The 17,444-nt window shown below is 29.8% G+C and overlaps 1 protein-coding gene across 1 annotated transcript; it reads left to right on the top strand.

Moving 5' to 3' along the window:
• The first annotated feature begins 330 nt into the window (after window positions 1-330).
• LOC135955620 (uncharacterized) lies at window positions 331-5,660 on the top strand. The gene is made up of 2 exons (XM_065505978.1): window positions 331-1,005; window positions 5,643-5,660. The coding sequence occupies exons 1-2, from the start codon at window positions 331-333 to the stop codon at window positions 5,658-5,660; spliced, it is 693 nt and encodes a 230-aa protein (XP_065362050.1).
• The last annotated feature ends 11,784 nt before the right edge of the window (window positions 5,661-17,444 follow it).

Raw genomic sequence — 17,444 nt, 5'->3', positions numbered from 1 at the left:
TTTTTTAGGTTTTTTTCTCACAATATGTAAATTCAACACGTGACTATAAAAATACCTTTTAATATTTCACATTAATTTTTTGGCTGCTGATTGTAGAATTTTGTGCTCTTTAATCTGACACTTTCAGTTTTCACGATACTTGAAATTTGTTTTTTCAATTAATCCGCAAAATGAGTATGTTTGGCCCCTCTGTGCGTCGGTAGATTAAGAAGTTTAAAATTTAGCTTTGTGTCAGAAAAAAGCTCCTGGCTCATCCACGGTCCTTCGGACCGGATTTTTGGCATCATATAGTTGACATCAAATTCTGGGCTTCAACAAGCATACTTAGATATGGCGGGAGATAAAGATGATACTGATTGTCAAACATTACCATCGAATGCCTATGGTGGCACTGGTAGCCTTCGCACTAAATCATTGCAACGCGAACAAATTATTTCTAATATCAATATTAATGAATTGTTTCAGCTTTCTGTATATCAGCTAGAAGTGAAGTTATCTTTATTGGAACGCCAATTACAGTCGTTTGAAAGGGTTCAGCTGGATTTGGAAACCTTCGATGAATCAGAAATAACTCAAAATCACCGGGTTATCTTTGAAGAGGAGTATTATGAAATAAAGTCTGTAATTTTGGAACGTCTAGCCTTCCATAATGGAATTGTCTCTGAAACTCTTTTTTCTAGCACACGCGTAGCAACTCAATCATCCAATTCTCATCGACGTCTTTTGCCGACGCTACAATTGTGTAAATTTAGTGGTAACTATAAGGACTGGATGGAATTTTACAACGTAGTTTGTCTATTGGTTCACGACAATCAAGAGTTGTCCGCAGTTTCCAAATTCCAATATTTAAAGTCTTGTTTAACTGACAGTGCATCACGCCTTATCCATTCACTAGAAGTTACCGCTCCATATTACCAAGTCGCATTTGATTTGCTGAAGACAAGCTACAACAACAAAAGACAATTGTTTCAGTCTCATTTGCTTGAAATATTTAACATTGAAAAGGTGAGCAAGCCCAACGTAATGACACTTCGTTTGTTTATTGACAATATAAACGCTAGCTTGCGTGCATTGGAATCAATCGCCACAAAACAACAAATTACAGATGGTATTATGCTACACTTAGTAGCAAGGCGAATTTATACAAGGTGGAGTCAGTCAATCAGCTGATTACTCTTTTTTCGCTTGTTTGGTTCTAACACCTGTCAAAGCTTGTTTTTATACTTCAATATCTACATATTCAAAGCTAATTAACAAAATATTTATATTTTGCATAAATAAGTAAAGCCCTCACTATTCAATTATCTACACTATATTTAGTTTTAATGCATATTTGTTTAATTTTTAATTTCTGTTTTTTGACATTTGTTAAGACCATTTGTTGTTTTTGTAGAATTAATAATTGTCAACTCATACAACTACAATATCTTAAAACTGTAGTGGTGTGAGCATAGCTGCCAGATTTGACGATTTATCGTCATTTTGACGATTTTTGGTTTCAAAAATAGCAATTTGACTATTTCTTTCTCGAAAATGACGATTTTCTGCATTATGAAAATATGGTACTATTTTATGAAATAGTTAAAGAATTTTCTCATTTTGTTGGTGAATATTTAGATTTTGAACTTTGTCAATTAAAATTTTTAGATTTTAAATCAATTTTTGTAAATAAATTACTGAAATAAAACGTAAAAATTCTAAAGCACCTTTTTCTATTTTGACAAAATTTATTCAGAATATAATAACATCAATTGAAATCGCCAAGCTTGAATTTATGCTTTAATGTCAGGCATTATTACCTTCCAAATAATGGACCAAATGCTATATTTTAATGAAATTATATTTAAAATGTAATGTCAGATATTGTTCATTATAAAGATTATAGACATTAAATTCTATTTTGTGTTTTATTTAAAATTAAAAAAAACTTCTGAATAAAACCTTATATTATAATTAAATTGAGCTTTACTTTTTTATTTTAGTGATCCCTTATTTATAAACTTCAATTTTAAGAAATGTTTTTGATAAATGTGATGTTTTCGTTCACTTTTTAAATAGAAATTTAAAATTCCTGTTAGAATTCTTTACCTTTTTAATTTTCCGATTTTTTTGACGATTTTTAAAATTCGAAATGACGATTTTTGTCTTTTTTATCGGGATATTGACGATTTTTTCCCAAATTCATCTGGCAGCCCTGGGTGTGAGTTTGCATTTCGCTGCTCTAAACACAAGTACATCTTCATCATCGCTTCAGTTGCCTAGTTGGGATGATTTAGCAAATTTTTTGGAACGACGCTGTAAATCATTAGAGATTTATGAAAGTTCCCACACGACCTCTTCTAGAGAACAACAACAAAATATTCGTCATTTTCAAAGTAGAACAAACCGCACTTTTTCATCAAAAAACCAAACAGCATAGTACATCTCATCTAATCAACAAACAAAATGTATTATTTGCGATTCTATACCAAACCACTTTACACATGGACATTATGACACTACCAAAATGACATAATGTCCATGGACATAATGTCATCTTTTGGAGTGACATAATGTCCATGGACATTATGTCAATGGACACTGTGACATGCCACCCAAATTTTCACACAATTTTAATAAAAAATATTCCGAAGATTAAAACAGAGTTATTTTACCTAAATAAGTAATTTATTAAAATGCGCATAATAATATATAAAAAATTTAAAAAATTGTTTAATATTGATTTTGAAGTTGTTAACGAAACAATTTGTTTCGACAAATTGCTTTCGAGGCTGCAAAAAGAAGCCAACATCCACAAAATTTTTATAGCAGAATGGTCTAAGAACGATTAATTTTTTTCAATTTGGCCAATTCAAACTCTAAAAGATAACGGAATAAAGATTTTAAAAACTTTAGAAATTGTACTAACAGAACCAATAGAAATAATAACTGACGAAAACGATAAACAAAAACTAATGAAAATATATCATAATGATCTTATAACAGGCGGACACTGTGGTCAAAAGAAGTTATACGCAAAAATTCGAACAAAATACTATTGGAAAAAGATGACGAAATATATTTCAAAATTTGTTAAAGACTGTAGTAAATGTAATTTAAATAAAGTCAGACAAGGCAATGTCGAAAAACTAGTTCTAACTCCTACTCCAACTAGAGCATTTGATATAGTCGTTTTAGACACTATAGGTCCTTTACCGCAATCTGCATACGGCAACAAATATGCCATAACAATAATGTGTGACTTATCCAAATATCTAGTTACCATTTCGGTACCAAATAAATCAGCTAGTACTATTGCGCGAGCAATATTTGAAAACTTCATTCTAATATATGGGAGAATGAACACTATAAAATCTGACCAGGGGACCGGGAATTCAAAAATTAACTATTTATTGAACTTTGTAAATTGCTGAAAATTGATTTATGTTTTTCAAGTGCGTATCACCATAAAAGTGTATGTACAGTCGAACGTAACCATCGTGTATTTAATGAATACATACGAGCTTACATAAAAAAACATGACCGATTGGGACACGTATTTAAAATTCTTTACCTTTTACCACAATAGTACACCGAATACTGTTTTTGATAACCAATTTACACCTTTTGAATTAGTTTTTGGAAAGAAGGCAACAATGCCAAATGTTGTAAAAACCAGTTTAGACCCAATGTATAATCTTGAAAATTATAGCAAGGAAGTTAAAGATAGATTACAGAAGACTAATATTCTTGCGAAAAACTTAATAGACAAACACAAGGCAAGGAACAAACAATTTTATGACAAATTTGCAAAACCATTGACATTGAAAGTCGATGATAATGTTTTACTGAAAAAAGAACCCTATGAAAAGTTTAAAAACATATATGACGGTCCTTATATTGTTAAAAGCAATGAATAATAACAAGAAGTGAGACGCTGTCAAAAAAACCTAAGTCGGTTGTCAAAAAAACCTAACAATATGAATGTATTAGTAATATTTTGTTTATATGTATTGGTGAAAAAACCACTTTCACCACACTCCTCAAACACACATAGTTGTTAAAAAGCGACCTTAAAAATAATAAAATATTAATACAATTAAATTTAAAAATTCGAACAATTCTCAAATTATTTATTTTATATTTGATCTGGAAAGATTTTATAAATAGATTTTTCATCTTTTTATTCAATAATTTCTGCAAAAATTAAACTTATTTGAATTTTGTATTAATTTTCAATACGAAATTTTACAAATGTGTTTTTTTCAGTTTTAATTTCAACACCCAAAAATTGAATGTCAAAAAAATAAAAAAAACATTTTTCGTTTGTGCAAAATATGCATGTCTCGGATAATTTAATGGTTTAAATGTGTAGAAAAAAATTAAAAAATTGTGAGTGATTGTGTTAGAATTGCAATTTTATCGCAATTTTCAATAAAAAGTTTTGAAGATAAATCTCTCTCAAGTGTGTTGAATTCACATACTACTTGTACAAGGCGAATTTACTTTACAGGTGGCGTTAACAGCACAGCTGATCTACTTTTTTTTCTTCGCCTAGGAGGTCGACTTGTCAAAAGTTGTATACAGGCGAATTTATTTTATGTCAAAAGTTGTTTTGTTTACCTTTTCAATTTCCAAAAAAGTTACTTTCAAAATTAAATTCTTTGAAATTTGTTTTTGTGAAAATAAAATGAAAAATTGATGCATATGCAAAAACAGGAAACTGTAGCTTCTTTCCGCCGGCTTAAGTGGAGCAAAATTTTCAGTCTGGATTTCTTCCGACAAGTTCTAGTTTTCTCGGACCACTTTGCGTTTCTCAGGCCTTAGGCACATACTATTTGGAAGTGAGTTCTTGTTGGAGCTGTCCGCCTTGGAGTTCTCTTGTTTTTTACCGCAAAACATTTTAAAAATGCGTTTAACGAGCCTTAATTATTTTTTTGTATTTTATTAAATTTATTATTTTTGTTTTTTTTTTCACATTTGACACAAATTTTTGTGTCAATGCTTTGACACATTTGCCCCTCAGGCAACAATAAAATACAATGTTGTTTTTGCAATGTTGTACTTGTTGTAATATCAACGCCACATGTACATTAAATTCGCCTTGCTACTTGTATGTGAGAAGAGAGAGAGGTTGTTGTTGTAGAAAAAGAGAGAGCCTTCCGTTCTTGTTATTCTTTGGTTAAAAGTATAAATGGTGTCAATGTAAAAATTTTTAATGATGTAACAAAGAAAGAAAAAACTGTTCATAAGAACAGATTAAGAAAGTTTTTAAAAAAAGCCATTAAATTTCAATTCATATCCTAAAAAAACAAAAAAAAAAATACAAATTAATCCTGTAAAATATTTGTAAAAACATTGTATGAAATACACAACTATTTTTTTTTGTAAATATTTTAAGTTTTAAGCAATAAAACAAAATACAAATTAATCCTGTAATATATTTGTAAAAACTTTGTATGAAATACACAACAAACATTTTTTTTGTAAAAACTTTAGTTTTTAAGAATTTATAACATAATTTTTTTTAAAAAAATAAAAACAAATAATTAAGTTCGGTGATCCCCAGCCTTAATTATATAAAACAAAATATATTTGTACAAAATTTACAAAATCTATTTTACTTATAAATTAAATTTTTTATTAATCTATTCAAAAAAAAGGGAGGTATACCTGCCTAATCAAATACTAAATATTCATAATGAAATTATTATTAATTAACTATAAGTTTTAAACTCATATATTTCTCATACATTCATATATTCCAAACAAATGTTTCAAAATCTATTAAAAAAAAGAAGGGAGGTATAGTGCCAAACCCTGCAATTGTTTCAAAATCTATTAAAAACAAGAAGGGAGGTATAGTGCCAAACCCTGCAAATGTTTCAAAATCTATTAAAAAACAAAAAGGGAGGTATAGTGCCAAACCCTGCAAATCCATTGGACTATACCATAGGACATATACCATAGGACTATACCTATAATTACAACCAGCGTTGCCGCTTTGGTCCAATTGGACCAAAATTGGTAGTTTTAAGTTAACAAATTGACTTTTGGTAGTTTGGTTGGTTTGTTCCGATTTTTGTCGCATTTTGGTAGGTTTTTTGAATACGTATTTTTAAGAACAAATTAACAAAAAACTTAACAAAAAAAAACTATGTTAATCCAAAATAATAAAATTATTTATAAAATATTGTTACGTTTTAACCTTTTCAAAACGCTGGTTTATTTCCTTTAAATAAACCGGATACTTTTGATTGCAAATAAAAGCCGTTTAGTAGTTTGAAAATGGTAACAACTCTTTATTTATTCAAATGTACAACAACAACAGAATTAAATAGTCACTCAATGTTTTTTATACACGTTTGCAAATTAGCAGAAATACAGACACAATTTATAATGTACACGAATTTACTTGAAAAACACAACACACTTTAAGGCACTAAGTTGATGTTTATTCGAAAAGCGTCTCTGATAAACTCAATCATGACTGCAACCTCTGCCACTATTTATAACACTGCCATCTGCACTCTAGATTGCTCTTTAACTTGCAAAGTTCGAATATTCTAGATCATACGCCATCTGTGGTGTACTTTCTACAATGTTCTTTAACTGAATATTCGAATTCAAACAGCGTTTCCAACTTACGATCAATGGTCAACTGAAAGCTTTTATTTAATAATGCCCACAGATATGTTACAGTTTGCTATTACAGCAATGTTATTTGAAAGCATTATGCTACTTTTAAATCAGCCCTTAATTATTATTTATATATTTGAATTCAAGTACAATTTCGTAACAATATGAAGACAGAATTATCTTAAATTTTTAGTTTAGTCAAGTAAATGTGTACGTATTTAGTAGTGTTCAGTTCATAAAATGCCAAAGGCCTTGCAATACTAAAACTTTTAACGTATTATACATTTAATTTACACATTTTAAATATTTCAAAATTATAACACATATTATTTAAATTGTGTGTAGTCATGTTAAAAGAAATAATAAGTATTGAGCAAAAACATTTTTCTTTTAAAATTTCAATAATTTATTTTCGTGAGTGATTTTCAGAAGTGGGCAGCTATGACCAATTATGTATCGATCGCCATGAAATTTATTTATGTTGAATTTTGTCGGGATACCAACACTTTTAGGAGTTTTATGCTACTTAAAATAAGTTTTAGAAATGGGCCTTATATGGGGCTTATGGTCAATTATAAAACGATTCACACACAATTTTTAGATGTGGCATATTTATGATTGTAGTGTAATTAAATAATATTCATCCTCAGGGCAATGCTATAGAAGCAATAATATAATTTTAATTTAACTATTTGATTTTGAAAGGAATCCAAATAGCATTTCAGAAATATTTAAAATTTGATTGGTTTTGGTAGGTTTTGGTAGTTTTTAATCTGAAATTTGGTAGGAAAAATATTTTATGAGTGGCAACGCTGATTACAACCCTAACAATAGTACAATAGTACTACTTTTATACAACTATGTGTAAAGGAAAATATCAATAAGACCCCTTTTACAATGCAGAAATTGAAAGGCAGACATTTTTCTCATTCTCTTTTGAACTTGCCTAAACCTTTTACAATCGCGAAATTAATAGACAGACAGAGTCGTAATTCAGCTCTGGGTGGAGAAAGAGCTCGCGCGTCATTGTCATTATCGCTTAAGGGCAATCAGGCCGTCCCTTTTTCGCTGCCTTCGAGAGTTTTGCGGCTCACTCTCGCATTGGATAATGTTTGGCGTCGTCTAACTGTACCGCGTTACAGTTTCTCGAAGTTTGCATTGTCCACATGCAATCGTTTTTGGTTTTCATAACCTAACTTTTTAATAAATGATTTAAAGTTCCAGCTTCCTATATGAAGATATATGTAGGTCGACTGGGAACTAAAATCAACGTGGGATAACCTGGCAATTTGAGAGTTTTTCAACTCCGCCAACCAAATTTAAAATTCAAAAAAAAATAGACAGACAGAAATTTTTCGTTTCCTTTTTTTGTTCTTTTTCGTATTGATGGTTATAAATATTTTCATTGTCAAATGCATTTAAAGCAAATAAAGTAAATTTTAAAAATTAAATTAATTAAAATGAATTTTGAAAAAAATATGGAAAAATTAATGCAGTGTACAAAGTTGTTGTTAGACGATTCTGACTCCGATGAAGATGATGTAGCTTTTGGTAAGTATATAAAAAACAAGCGATTTAACAATTTATGTATGTATTTAATATTTCAAGCTCTCGTGAAAATTATGCGGAAGTTGGTAAATAAAAAGAAGGAAAAACCTAAAAGGTTATGGATCCAACCATGGCGAAAGAATCGCAAGGAAAATGGTTCCTTTGCTTTTTTAAATAAAGAACTTCTTTTAACAGATACTAGTTCGTATCGTAATTATTTAAGGATGGACCAAGTACAATTCGCAAAACTAGTCGAGTTGATAACGCCGGAATTATATAGACCCTCTTTGAAGGAGTCAATTTCTGTGGAAGAAAGATTGGCAATAACCCTTCGATTCCTTGCAACGGGTGAATCATATAAGAGTATGAATTATTCTTCAATGATATCACCAGCGTTTTTTTGTAAGACTGTGCCTGTTGTTTGCGATGCCCTATACCGCAATTTGAGTGAGGAATATTTAAAGGTATATACTTTTTTTGTTTATAATTTGACGTTATTAATTTTTTTCTAATTTGCAGTTTCCATCCAGTCCTAGAGAATGGGAAAACATTGCCAAAGAATTCGCCCTTCAGTGGCAGTTTCCCAACTGTCTCGGAGCATTGGACGGTAAACACATCAATTTCCAACCTCCACGAAAAGACGGGGCATATTACTACAACTACAAGCATACAAACAGCATCATATTGCTTGCATTGGTTGACGCCCACTGCAAATTTATATTTATTGACGTTGGAAGTAATGGTCGAAATAACGACGCAGCAGTTTTGCAGCAAAGTCATCTTAAGAAAGTTTTAGATGATGAAACAAATTTACCCAACGACTCAATTGTGGAAAAGGGACGTAATTTACCCTACGTGGTAGTCGCGGACGATGCTTTCCCCCTGCATAAACACATAATGAAGCCGTACCCTTACCACACAAATTGCAGCAAAAAGAAGATATACAACATCAGAATGTCACGGGCAAGGCACTTTGTTGAACATTCGTTCGGGATGCTTTCCAATAAATTCAGAATATTTCTGACAAAAATGAATTTAAAAGTAGAAACCGTCCAAAAAATAGCATTGGCATGTTGCGTTCTTCACAATTTTCTTATTGAGAATGACACAACATACTCAAACACCCTGTCAGGTGCATCAATTCCAAGCTCATGTAGCCAAGATAACGTTCCTTATAATCCTCGAAAAGGTTCTGTCGAAGAAATTCGCAAAGAACTTGCCGAGTATTTCAGCAATGAAGGCAAGCTAGACTGGCAGGAAACAAAACTTTTCGGTTCATAGTTGACTCAAACAAATTTGTATATAAAGTTGCTTTCATAATTGGAATGAATACTTTAATAAATATTAATATCGTTACCTTAATATAGAAACGCCCTAACTCGTTTTTTCCCAAAATTTAGTTTGCATACTTCGATAGATAATCCCCTAATAGACCATTGATAAAATAAAATGCCAAAACATTAAATTGGTTGAAAATCTTCATAAAAATCTGTGTTAAAAAAATTTCAATTACAAAACTTTAAGTTCTATTAAGTTGATTCCTACTACTGTTAAGTAAGGAAAAAGTTAGTTAGGGCCTTTCTATATTAAGGTAGCGATATGTAATACGCATTCACCAGGAATTAATTCGTTATCTTAATTACTTCGAACGTATCGAATTCAATTCAATGAAATTATTCATAATGAATTCATAAACGAAATGGTTAAGAGATAAAATTTATTTTGATTACAAAAATAAAATTAAGAATTAATACTTTCGAACCTTTGATTCAAATGTAATATATACAAATCAAATTGATATTAAATATTAGTGGTATTCACAATGTAGAGTACTTGGTCTAGTAAATTGGAAATGGTGTAGATTTATTTGAAAACATAAAATATGAAAAAAGTCATACTATTTAAGAAATTATTAATAAATTTTATAAATTCAAATCATACTATTTATGTTGAAACTTTTTTCTGTTAGTAATTGTATTATTTCATAAAATTGAATTAAATATTATAACTAATCTATATCTTAATAAATTAATAAAATGTTAATTTTGTATTTTGAAATCTTATCAATTCTTTTTGGTGGAGAAAGCAATGAAAGTGAGCTGGAACTTACTGTACAAACAAGCCATGCCAAAAGTAAAGACAATGTTTATATAAAAACAGTTTCATTTATTTAATTATGACATAAGTTTTAAAACAAACAAAACAAGGCACTTCCTTTAAAAGCGTTTCAATATAAAACATATTAAAGTATAACATATTTCATTTTATCATCATCACTAATTATTTAAGATTCTGCTTTTCAAATAATAATTTTATAGAATAATTATTTCTAATATAAAATTATTATTAAGGGTATTCATGTCAAAAAAATGGAAAATTACACCTTTATTTTTTACACAACACAAGAAAGCAAATTCCACAAAAATTTGTATTCTTTGTTAAATTTTTTTCATGTGTTGTGTAAAGTGTAAAAAATAAAGATTTAATTTTCCATTTTTTTGAAATAAATACCCTTAATAATAATTTTATATTAGAAATAATTATACTATAAAATTATTATTTGAAAAAACCATTAGCTTAAATTATTAGTTTTACTAATAAAAACAACTAAAATTAATTAATATAGTAAATTTGTACATTTGTAGGTAGTATTATTACGTACTGTAAAAAAAATTGAGTATAGCTTAACATTAATCGCTTTCATTGTCAAAAAGACCTTCCACTGAAAGTTGAAGAATGTCAAGAGGGCTGGCTACCGAGGCCGATAATGAGGTGGATGGCTGACTGGAATTTTCAATTGATTTTCGCCAATATTTATTTAGAAGATTGTCAATCTCCCATACAGCGCACAGTGGTTTATAAACTTTTTTTTTTGGAAATAATTCGGTATCTCGGGAACTATTGGAGATATTATTACAAATTTCACATGGTTAGAGCTGAGGTGTTTTTGAGTTGAATTACATTTGTTCAGCTTCCTAGGGGTAATACGGGCCAGTTTGTGCCCCCTCAAAGTTGGTCACCTCGGGTCTCAAAATTTTTAAAAAAATCCCCCAAAATTAAATGAGCTGAAATTTAAAATATAAATAGTCCTTGAGAAGATCTACAAAAAATACGCTTACATGTGTAGGTTATCTCCTTCAGTTGAAGAGACCTTGCCCGCTTTGACAAATTTGTACGTTTTTTCATATAATGCGTGCAAAAATCTGTTACACTAAAATTTCTGTTAAGTCAGTATGTGTTTGAATTCAAAATTTACATTTGATGTTAATAACATTTTGTACGCATTATATGAAAAAACGTACAAATTTGTCAAAGCGGGCAAGGTTTGTGGAACTTCTGAGGAGTAAATAAAGGCGTTTTATATAAGTATTTGATACTGTTGAAAACATTATGACCTGAGGATTGATATTTTAGTAAAATTAAATAATTTTATAAAATTTTGGGACTTTATTTACCTTAAAAACTAAAAAAACTTTCATATGGTGATTTTCCACGAATAAAAATATAAAATTTTAACGGTTAAAGGTATCATAACAAAATTGGGAACTAATTTAGATCCAAATGTCCTTAAATTAATGACATTATAATTTTTGACATTTTTTATTTTCAAATACTGAAATTCCTAAAACGGGGAAAATGTGTTCCAAAAACTGAGTTTTTTTAGAAAAGAGCCTACTGTGACGCTATTTACCGTGTGATAGTAAAACAACTTTCTAAGTATTTAAACAACATATAGGGTTATACAAATACGGAACTTTTTCGAGGATCGGTGCTTTGGTTTTTAGAATTTTTTACTGAAACCTAAATATTTTTTTTAAAATTGTCCAAGTTTGGATAGATCTGGGGGATACTGTGTCCGCTTAAGTGAGCCCAATTTTACTTTACATGCTTTTGCATTAAGTTTTCTTTCCGGAACATATAAAAATTGTATATAGTCCCAAAGAATATTTGCTACTACAAAAGAAAAAATATAGGGACTTTTTTAGGAAAAATCGTAAAAAATTAGGCCCATTTTACATGTTCCAACTTTGGATGCGTGTAACTTTTTACACGGACGAGATAACTGTTACCAAGTTTTTTTTATTTTATTTAGAATTTTGTTGCCAATATAGCTGATATTTTGAAAAAAAATTCGACCCTCCGTAGGGCCGCTATATCTAAAAAACAAAAAAAAATCGAGCAAAATTAAAAAAATAAAAAATAAACCTAAATATCTCTTCAACTGAAGGAGATAACCTACACATGTAAGCGTATTTTTTGTAGATCTTCTCAAGGACTATTTATTTTTTATTTATTTCAGCTCATTCGGATCATAAATGAATTTTTGGGGATTTTTTTAAAAATTTTGAGACCCGAGGTGACCAACTTTGAGGGGGCACAAACTGGCCCGTATTACCCCTAGGAAGCTGAACAAATGTAATTCAACACCTCAGCTCTAACCATGTGAAATTTTGTAATAATATCTCCAATAGTTCCCGAGATACCGAATTATTTCCAAAAAAAAAAGTTTCTAAACCACTGTGCAGCGTTTAACTGCTCCTTATCCTCTATTTCATTCAACACCGATAACATCTTTTTCCCCAACCAATCATATTTACTTTTCTTTGCGGTTTTATTTTCCAACACTGCCTGTAGCTCATCAATGCCATCTTCTAATGATCGTTTTTTGGTTTTTTTTTCGTAGGAGTTTCTGAACATGAGCAGTCTTCAATAAAGCCAGCTGACATATCATCCTGAAACAAATAAAATAATTTTATAATTGCGGAATATTAATTGATCAAGTTAAATTTACTCACCGCACTGGAAACGCTCCCCCTCATACTTAAATGATTTTTTAAAAATGCAAGTTTTTCGAAACACCACAGCTTTGGCACATATTCCTCATCTGCTCCCATACCGGACTTTCGTCTATTTTGAACCGTTCTTAGTTCAGATGAGAACTGAGAACGAAGTCCCTTAATTTTTTTTTTAATTAGCTCCATTGAAACCGTTGGACATTTTACAATCATGCCTTCTAAAATTGAATTTAAGGCAGCAGGCTTTATGTCCCGGTTCAAATAATTTTTTGAGCGCACATTGTAAAGACACTCGTGCTGTTCGTTCAAATCAATTAATGATTGGACAGCATCTCGACTCCATGAAAATTCCATTTTTCTGCAATTAAAAAATAAATTTACTAAAAAGTTTTTATTGCTTGTAACTTACACAAAATACACTTAAATACACAAAAGACACTTAAATACACAAATGACACTATACACAAATGACATTCGCAAAACACACTTAAATAATTTAAAGAAAAAATAAATAAATCGCAGATAAGAACTTAAATTAAATGAAACTAATTTTTGTTCAAAAATGTTTAATTTTTTCACTCTGATTTTTTGCTACACAGCCAATAATACCAAAATCACATTGATGTGAGAAAAATGATATGAAGCAACAACACGAAAATTGAGAAGAGTGGAAAAGAGAATCAAAAAAATGTTTAAAAATGTCTAGTATAGATAGTCGTGTACTACACACTCTACCTTTTCAACCCCTCGCCCACAAACTTCGTCTGTCTGCCTTTCAATTTCTGCATTGTAAAAGGGGACTAAGAGCCAGTTTTTGACTTCGTATTTAAATATGAATTATATTTAAGTTCTATTTAAATACGAAAATGAGTTTCTCAGTGCTTTTTTAAATGATACTTAAATGGCCAACGTTGTCCATTTAAATTCTATTTAAGTTTCATAAACTACCATATGTTTTTGACAGCTGACTTTTGTTGTTTAGTTTTTTTTCGACTCTATTGTAGTGAAAAAAAACCAAACAGCAGCGCGCTGCAGCGTTTTGCTAAAAAAAAGCGTCTTGCAAAAACTACAATTCCGATGCGGGGCAATTGGAGCTTCTTTTGTGCATTTTCCTACCAATAATTTTATTGTTTAATAAACTTTCATTTCTTATTGGGCAAAATGTAACAATTTTTGTTTTGGTTGAACAGCTGTTTTAAGCAAAACTATCGATAATTTTTTGATATTTAGTAGTGCTGCCATACTTTTATCTTATTTAAATAAGACAAATTATGTAGCACTGAAAAATTCAAACTGTATTTAAATACAACTTAATTTTAAGTTAAAACTAACTAAATACGTATTTAAATAACAAGTCAAAAACTGGGCATAAGAAGATAATAAAAGAGAATTGATTCTTAAGCTAACCACGCAACAAGAATCCAGTTTTTGATACACCCCAGAGTAATTTCATTATGAGTTAAATCTACAATTTTAGAAATGAAATAAATCCTCAAAAAATTTCGTTGTTGGTTTTTTCTATATAAAATTTTGGGGTCTTAATTAATTTGCGGTTTGGGGACTTTGTTCATTGGGGATTTTGTTCGTAGGGTCTAAGTAAATGAGCAAAAACATTTAAAATTTCAATAATTTATATTCCTGAGTGATTTTTTATGGTTAAATAACGATATTCACACAATCTAGTAATATCATTTGTGAATAAATACTAATAGTGCATTTACACCTACGCCATAAACATGTTATAAGTTGTTTATTGTGATAAACTATGGATAAAAAGTTTTAGAAACTTGTTTATCCATACAAAACAAAAACAGGTTTGTAACTAGCTTTTGAGATAAACTAGTTACAAACAACGAGTTTTTGCTAATGCAACTCTGTTTTTCAACATTTTTCTGGCAACGCTGGTAACATTTGACATTTGCTCAAAAATAAAAAACAGTTTTCTTTAAAAAAAGCCAAACTGTAAGAAAAAGTTTAAAAAATTTATTTAAAAGTGTTTTTTATATAATATGGACAACGAAAATAAAAGGTATGTTTATATGTACATAGGTACGTGCAGCAACGTTTTTTCGTAACAACGTCCATATTTTTATTAAATTTTTTTAAATTGAAGTCAGCTGTCAAATATAAACCACTTAACTGACCAAAATGCTGATGTAAACGGTATGGTTTATGAAAGTAGCTTATGATCATAAACTAGTTTGACAATTACAAGTGTAAATGCACTATAAGGGTAATTTTTTGAGATCGTATTTTAATATGAATTATTTTTAAGTTCTATTTAAGTACGAAAATGAGTTTCTCAGTGCTTTTTTAAATGATACTTAAATGGCCAACGTTTGCCATTTAAATTTTATTTATGTTTCATAAACTACCATATGTTTTTAACAGCCCGATGCGGGGCAATTGGAGCTTCTTTTGTGCATTTTCCTACTAAATGTATCAATTTTTGTTTTGGTTGAACAGCTGTTTTAAGCAAAACTATCGATAAATTTTTGATATTTAGTAGTGCTACCATACGTTTATCATATTTAAATAGGAAAAATTAAATAGCACTGAAAAACTCAAACTGTATTTAAATACCACTTAAATTTAAGTAAAAATTAACTAAACACGTATTTAAATACGAAGTCAAAAAATGGGCATAACGATCTCTGTAAAATTTGAATTCGATAACAATATTTTTTAGATAAGTATGAAAATTATTGTGTTTTTTGAAAGTGGTCCTTGTATGGGAGCTATAACCAATTATGAGCAGATCTTTATAAAAGCATGTCGAATTTCAACCTGATAGCGATATATATAAAATATTTATGTGTATTTAAGTGATTTTCGGAATTGAACTTTATATGGGGTCTATGGTCAAATAGTGCCTGGTCCAAAAAAAATAATTATTCTCGCGATTTCTCTTAGAAACTTAGTTGTGCTGAATTTCGTATCAGAATCTAATGCAATTGTATGGGCATTTACATATCGTCACCTAAAATGCAAAACAACGTAACAATAAAAAATTCAAAATCTAATGAATAACATAAAAAATAAAAGAAAACTAAATCTTAATTTCGAAATGTGTATGTCGTTCTGTTTAATGATTAAATATGGTCATTTCCTACGATTACTCAACCAGGATCGAAAAATAAAATGTTGATAATCATCGTGCTTTGTTGAAGATATTTCAATATAATTTGGTACATATAATTTTTTCGGCCCAAGGACGAAACCTATTGAAACTGGCTGAAATCGGTCCATTATTTCACCTAGACCCCATACAAATGTCCTCCCAAAATTGGAGGAGGTCATAAATGTTTAATTTATGTAGGTATCTACATAAATATTGTTCCAAGTAAGTTTTATATATACCGAATTCATGGCACCAAATTTTATTATGATCGGTCCATAATTAGTCATAGCTCCCGTATAAGACCCAATTCCGTAAATCACTTTAACGTTCATAACTCTCATAAAAATTTTGGTATACACATAAAATTCAACATAAATAACTTTCACATAGACATATACTACGACCTAATTTCATGGAGTCAATAATTGGTCATAGCTCCCATATAAGGTCCACTTCGAAAATTACTCACGAATATAAATTATTGAATTTTTAAAAGAGAAATGTTACTTAGTGTAGGGTATTATATGGTCGGGCTTGACCGACCATACTTACTTGTTTGTTAAGGAAATTTGAAGATATTTATGGGAAAATGCATGGTGATAATAATAGAAAAACATATGGAAAAATCGTACGTTTGCGACCCGTACGTTCTCGACCGGTACTTAAGCCAATTAAACAAAAACCAATAGAGATATTTTATTGTGTAAATACCGAATAGAGACCTACATTAATACACTTTTTAAATAAATTAATCGCTTTTAAATTTTCCGTTCCATTTCGCAGATTTTTACATTTCACTGCTGTCAGCTAAAGTTGACTACTATTTTGCGTACGTTCGTTACCACATCTTTATAACTATCATTATGAAAACTTAAAGACCGTGGAATCCATCTTTTGCACTAAACATAGAGATAACAAAATGCTATCGAATCGCAAAAAAAATTAGGAAAAGTTGTTTTTCTATAATCTTTGGACACAATAGTACCATATTTCATATAAATATGGTACTATTAAATTTCATGGTATTCTCTGCAATGAATTTACCCAAATCTCAAAAAAAAAACATGAAAATTATCAAAATTTTTGTAGGTTGTCTTACATTTTGATCCATAAACCTGGTTCTACCGATTCGATGTTGCTGATTTTCAATACCAACCAGCTTAGAATAATTATAAAAATTTTGGTATAAATTTCATTAATTTCGCTTATGTATTTTGGACGTGAGAGTGTTTTATATAGACAGACAGATAAACAAACCGACATAGCTCAATCGACTTAGAATTTCATAAGGATCAATAAAATATAACTTTGCTGGATCTCAGATGAATATTTCTCAATGTATATATCAGGGATTGCCATTT

This window comes from Calliphora vicina, chromosome 3 (assembly GCF_958450345.1).
Source record: "Calliphora vicina chromosome 3, idCalVici1.1, whole genome shotgun sequence".
In the NCBI taxonomy this organism is placed as follows: Eukaryota; Metazoa; Arthropoda; class Insecta; order Diptera; family Calliphoridae; genus Calliphora; species Calliphora vicina.
The sequence above is the reverse complement of the archived record's forward strand: the minus strand, read 5'-3'. Positions and strand labels throughout refer to the sequence as shown.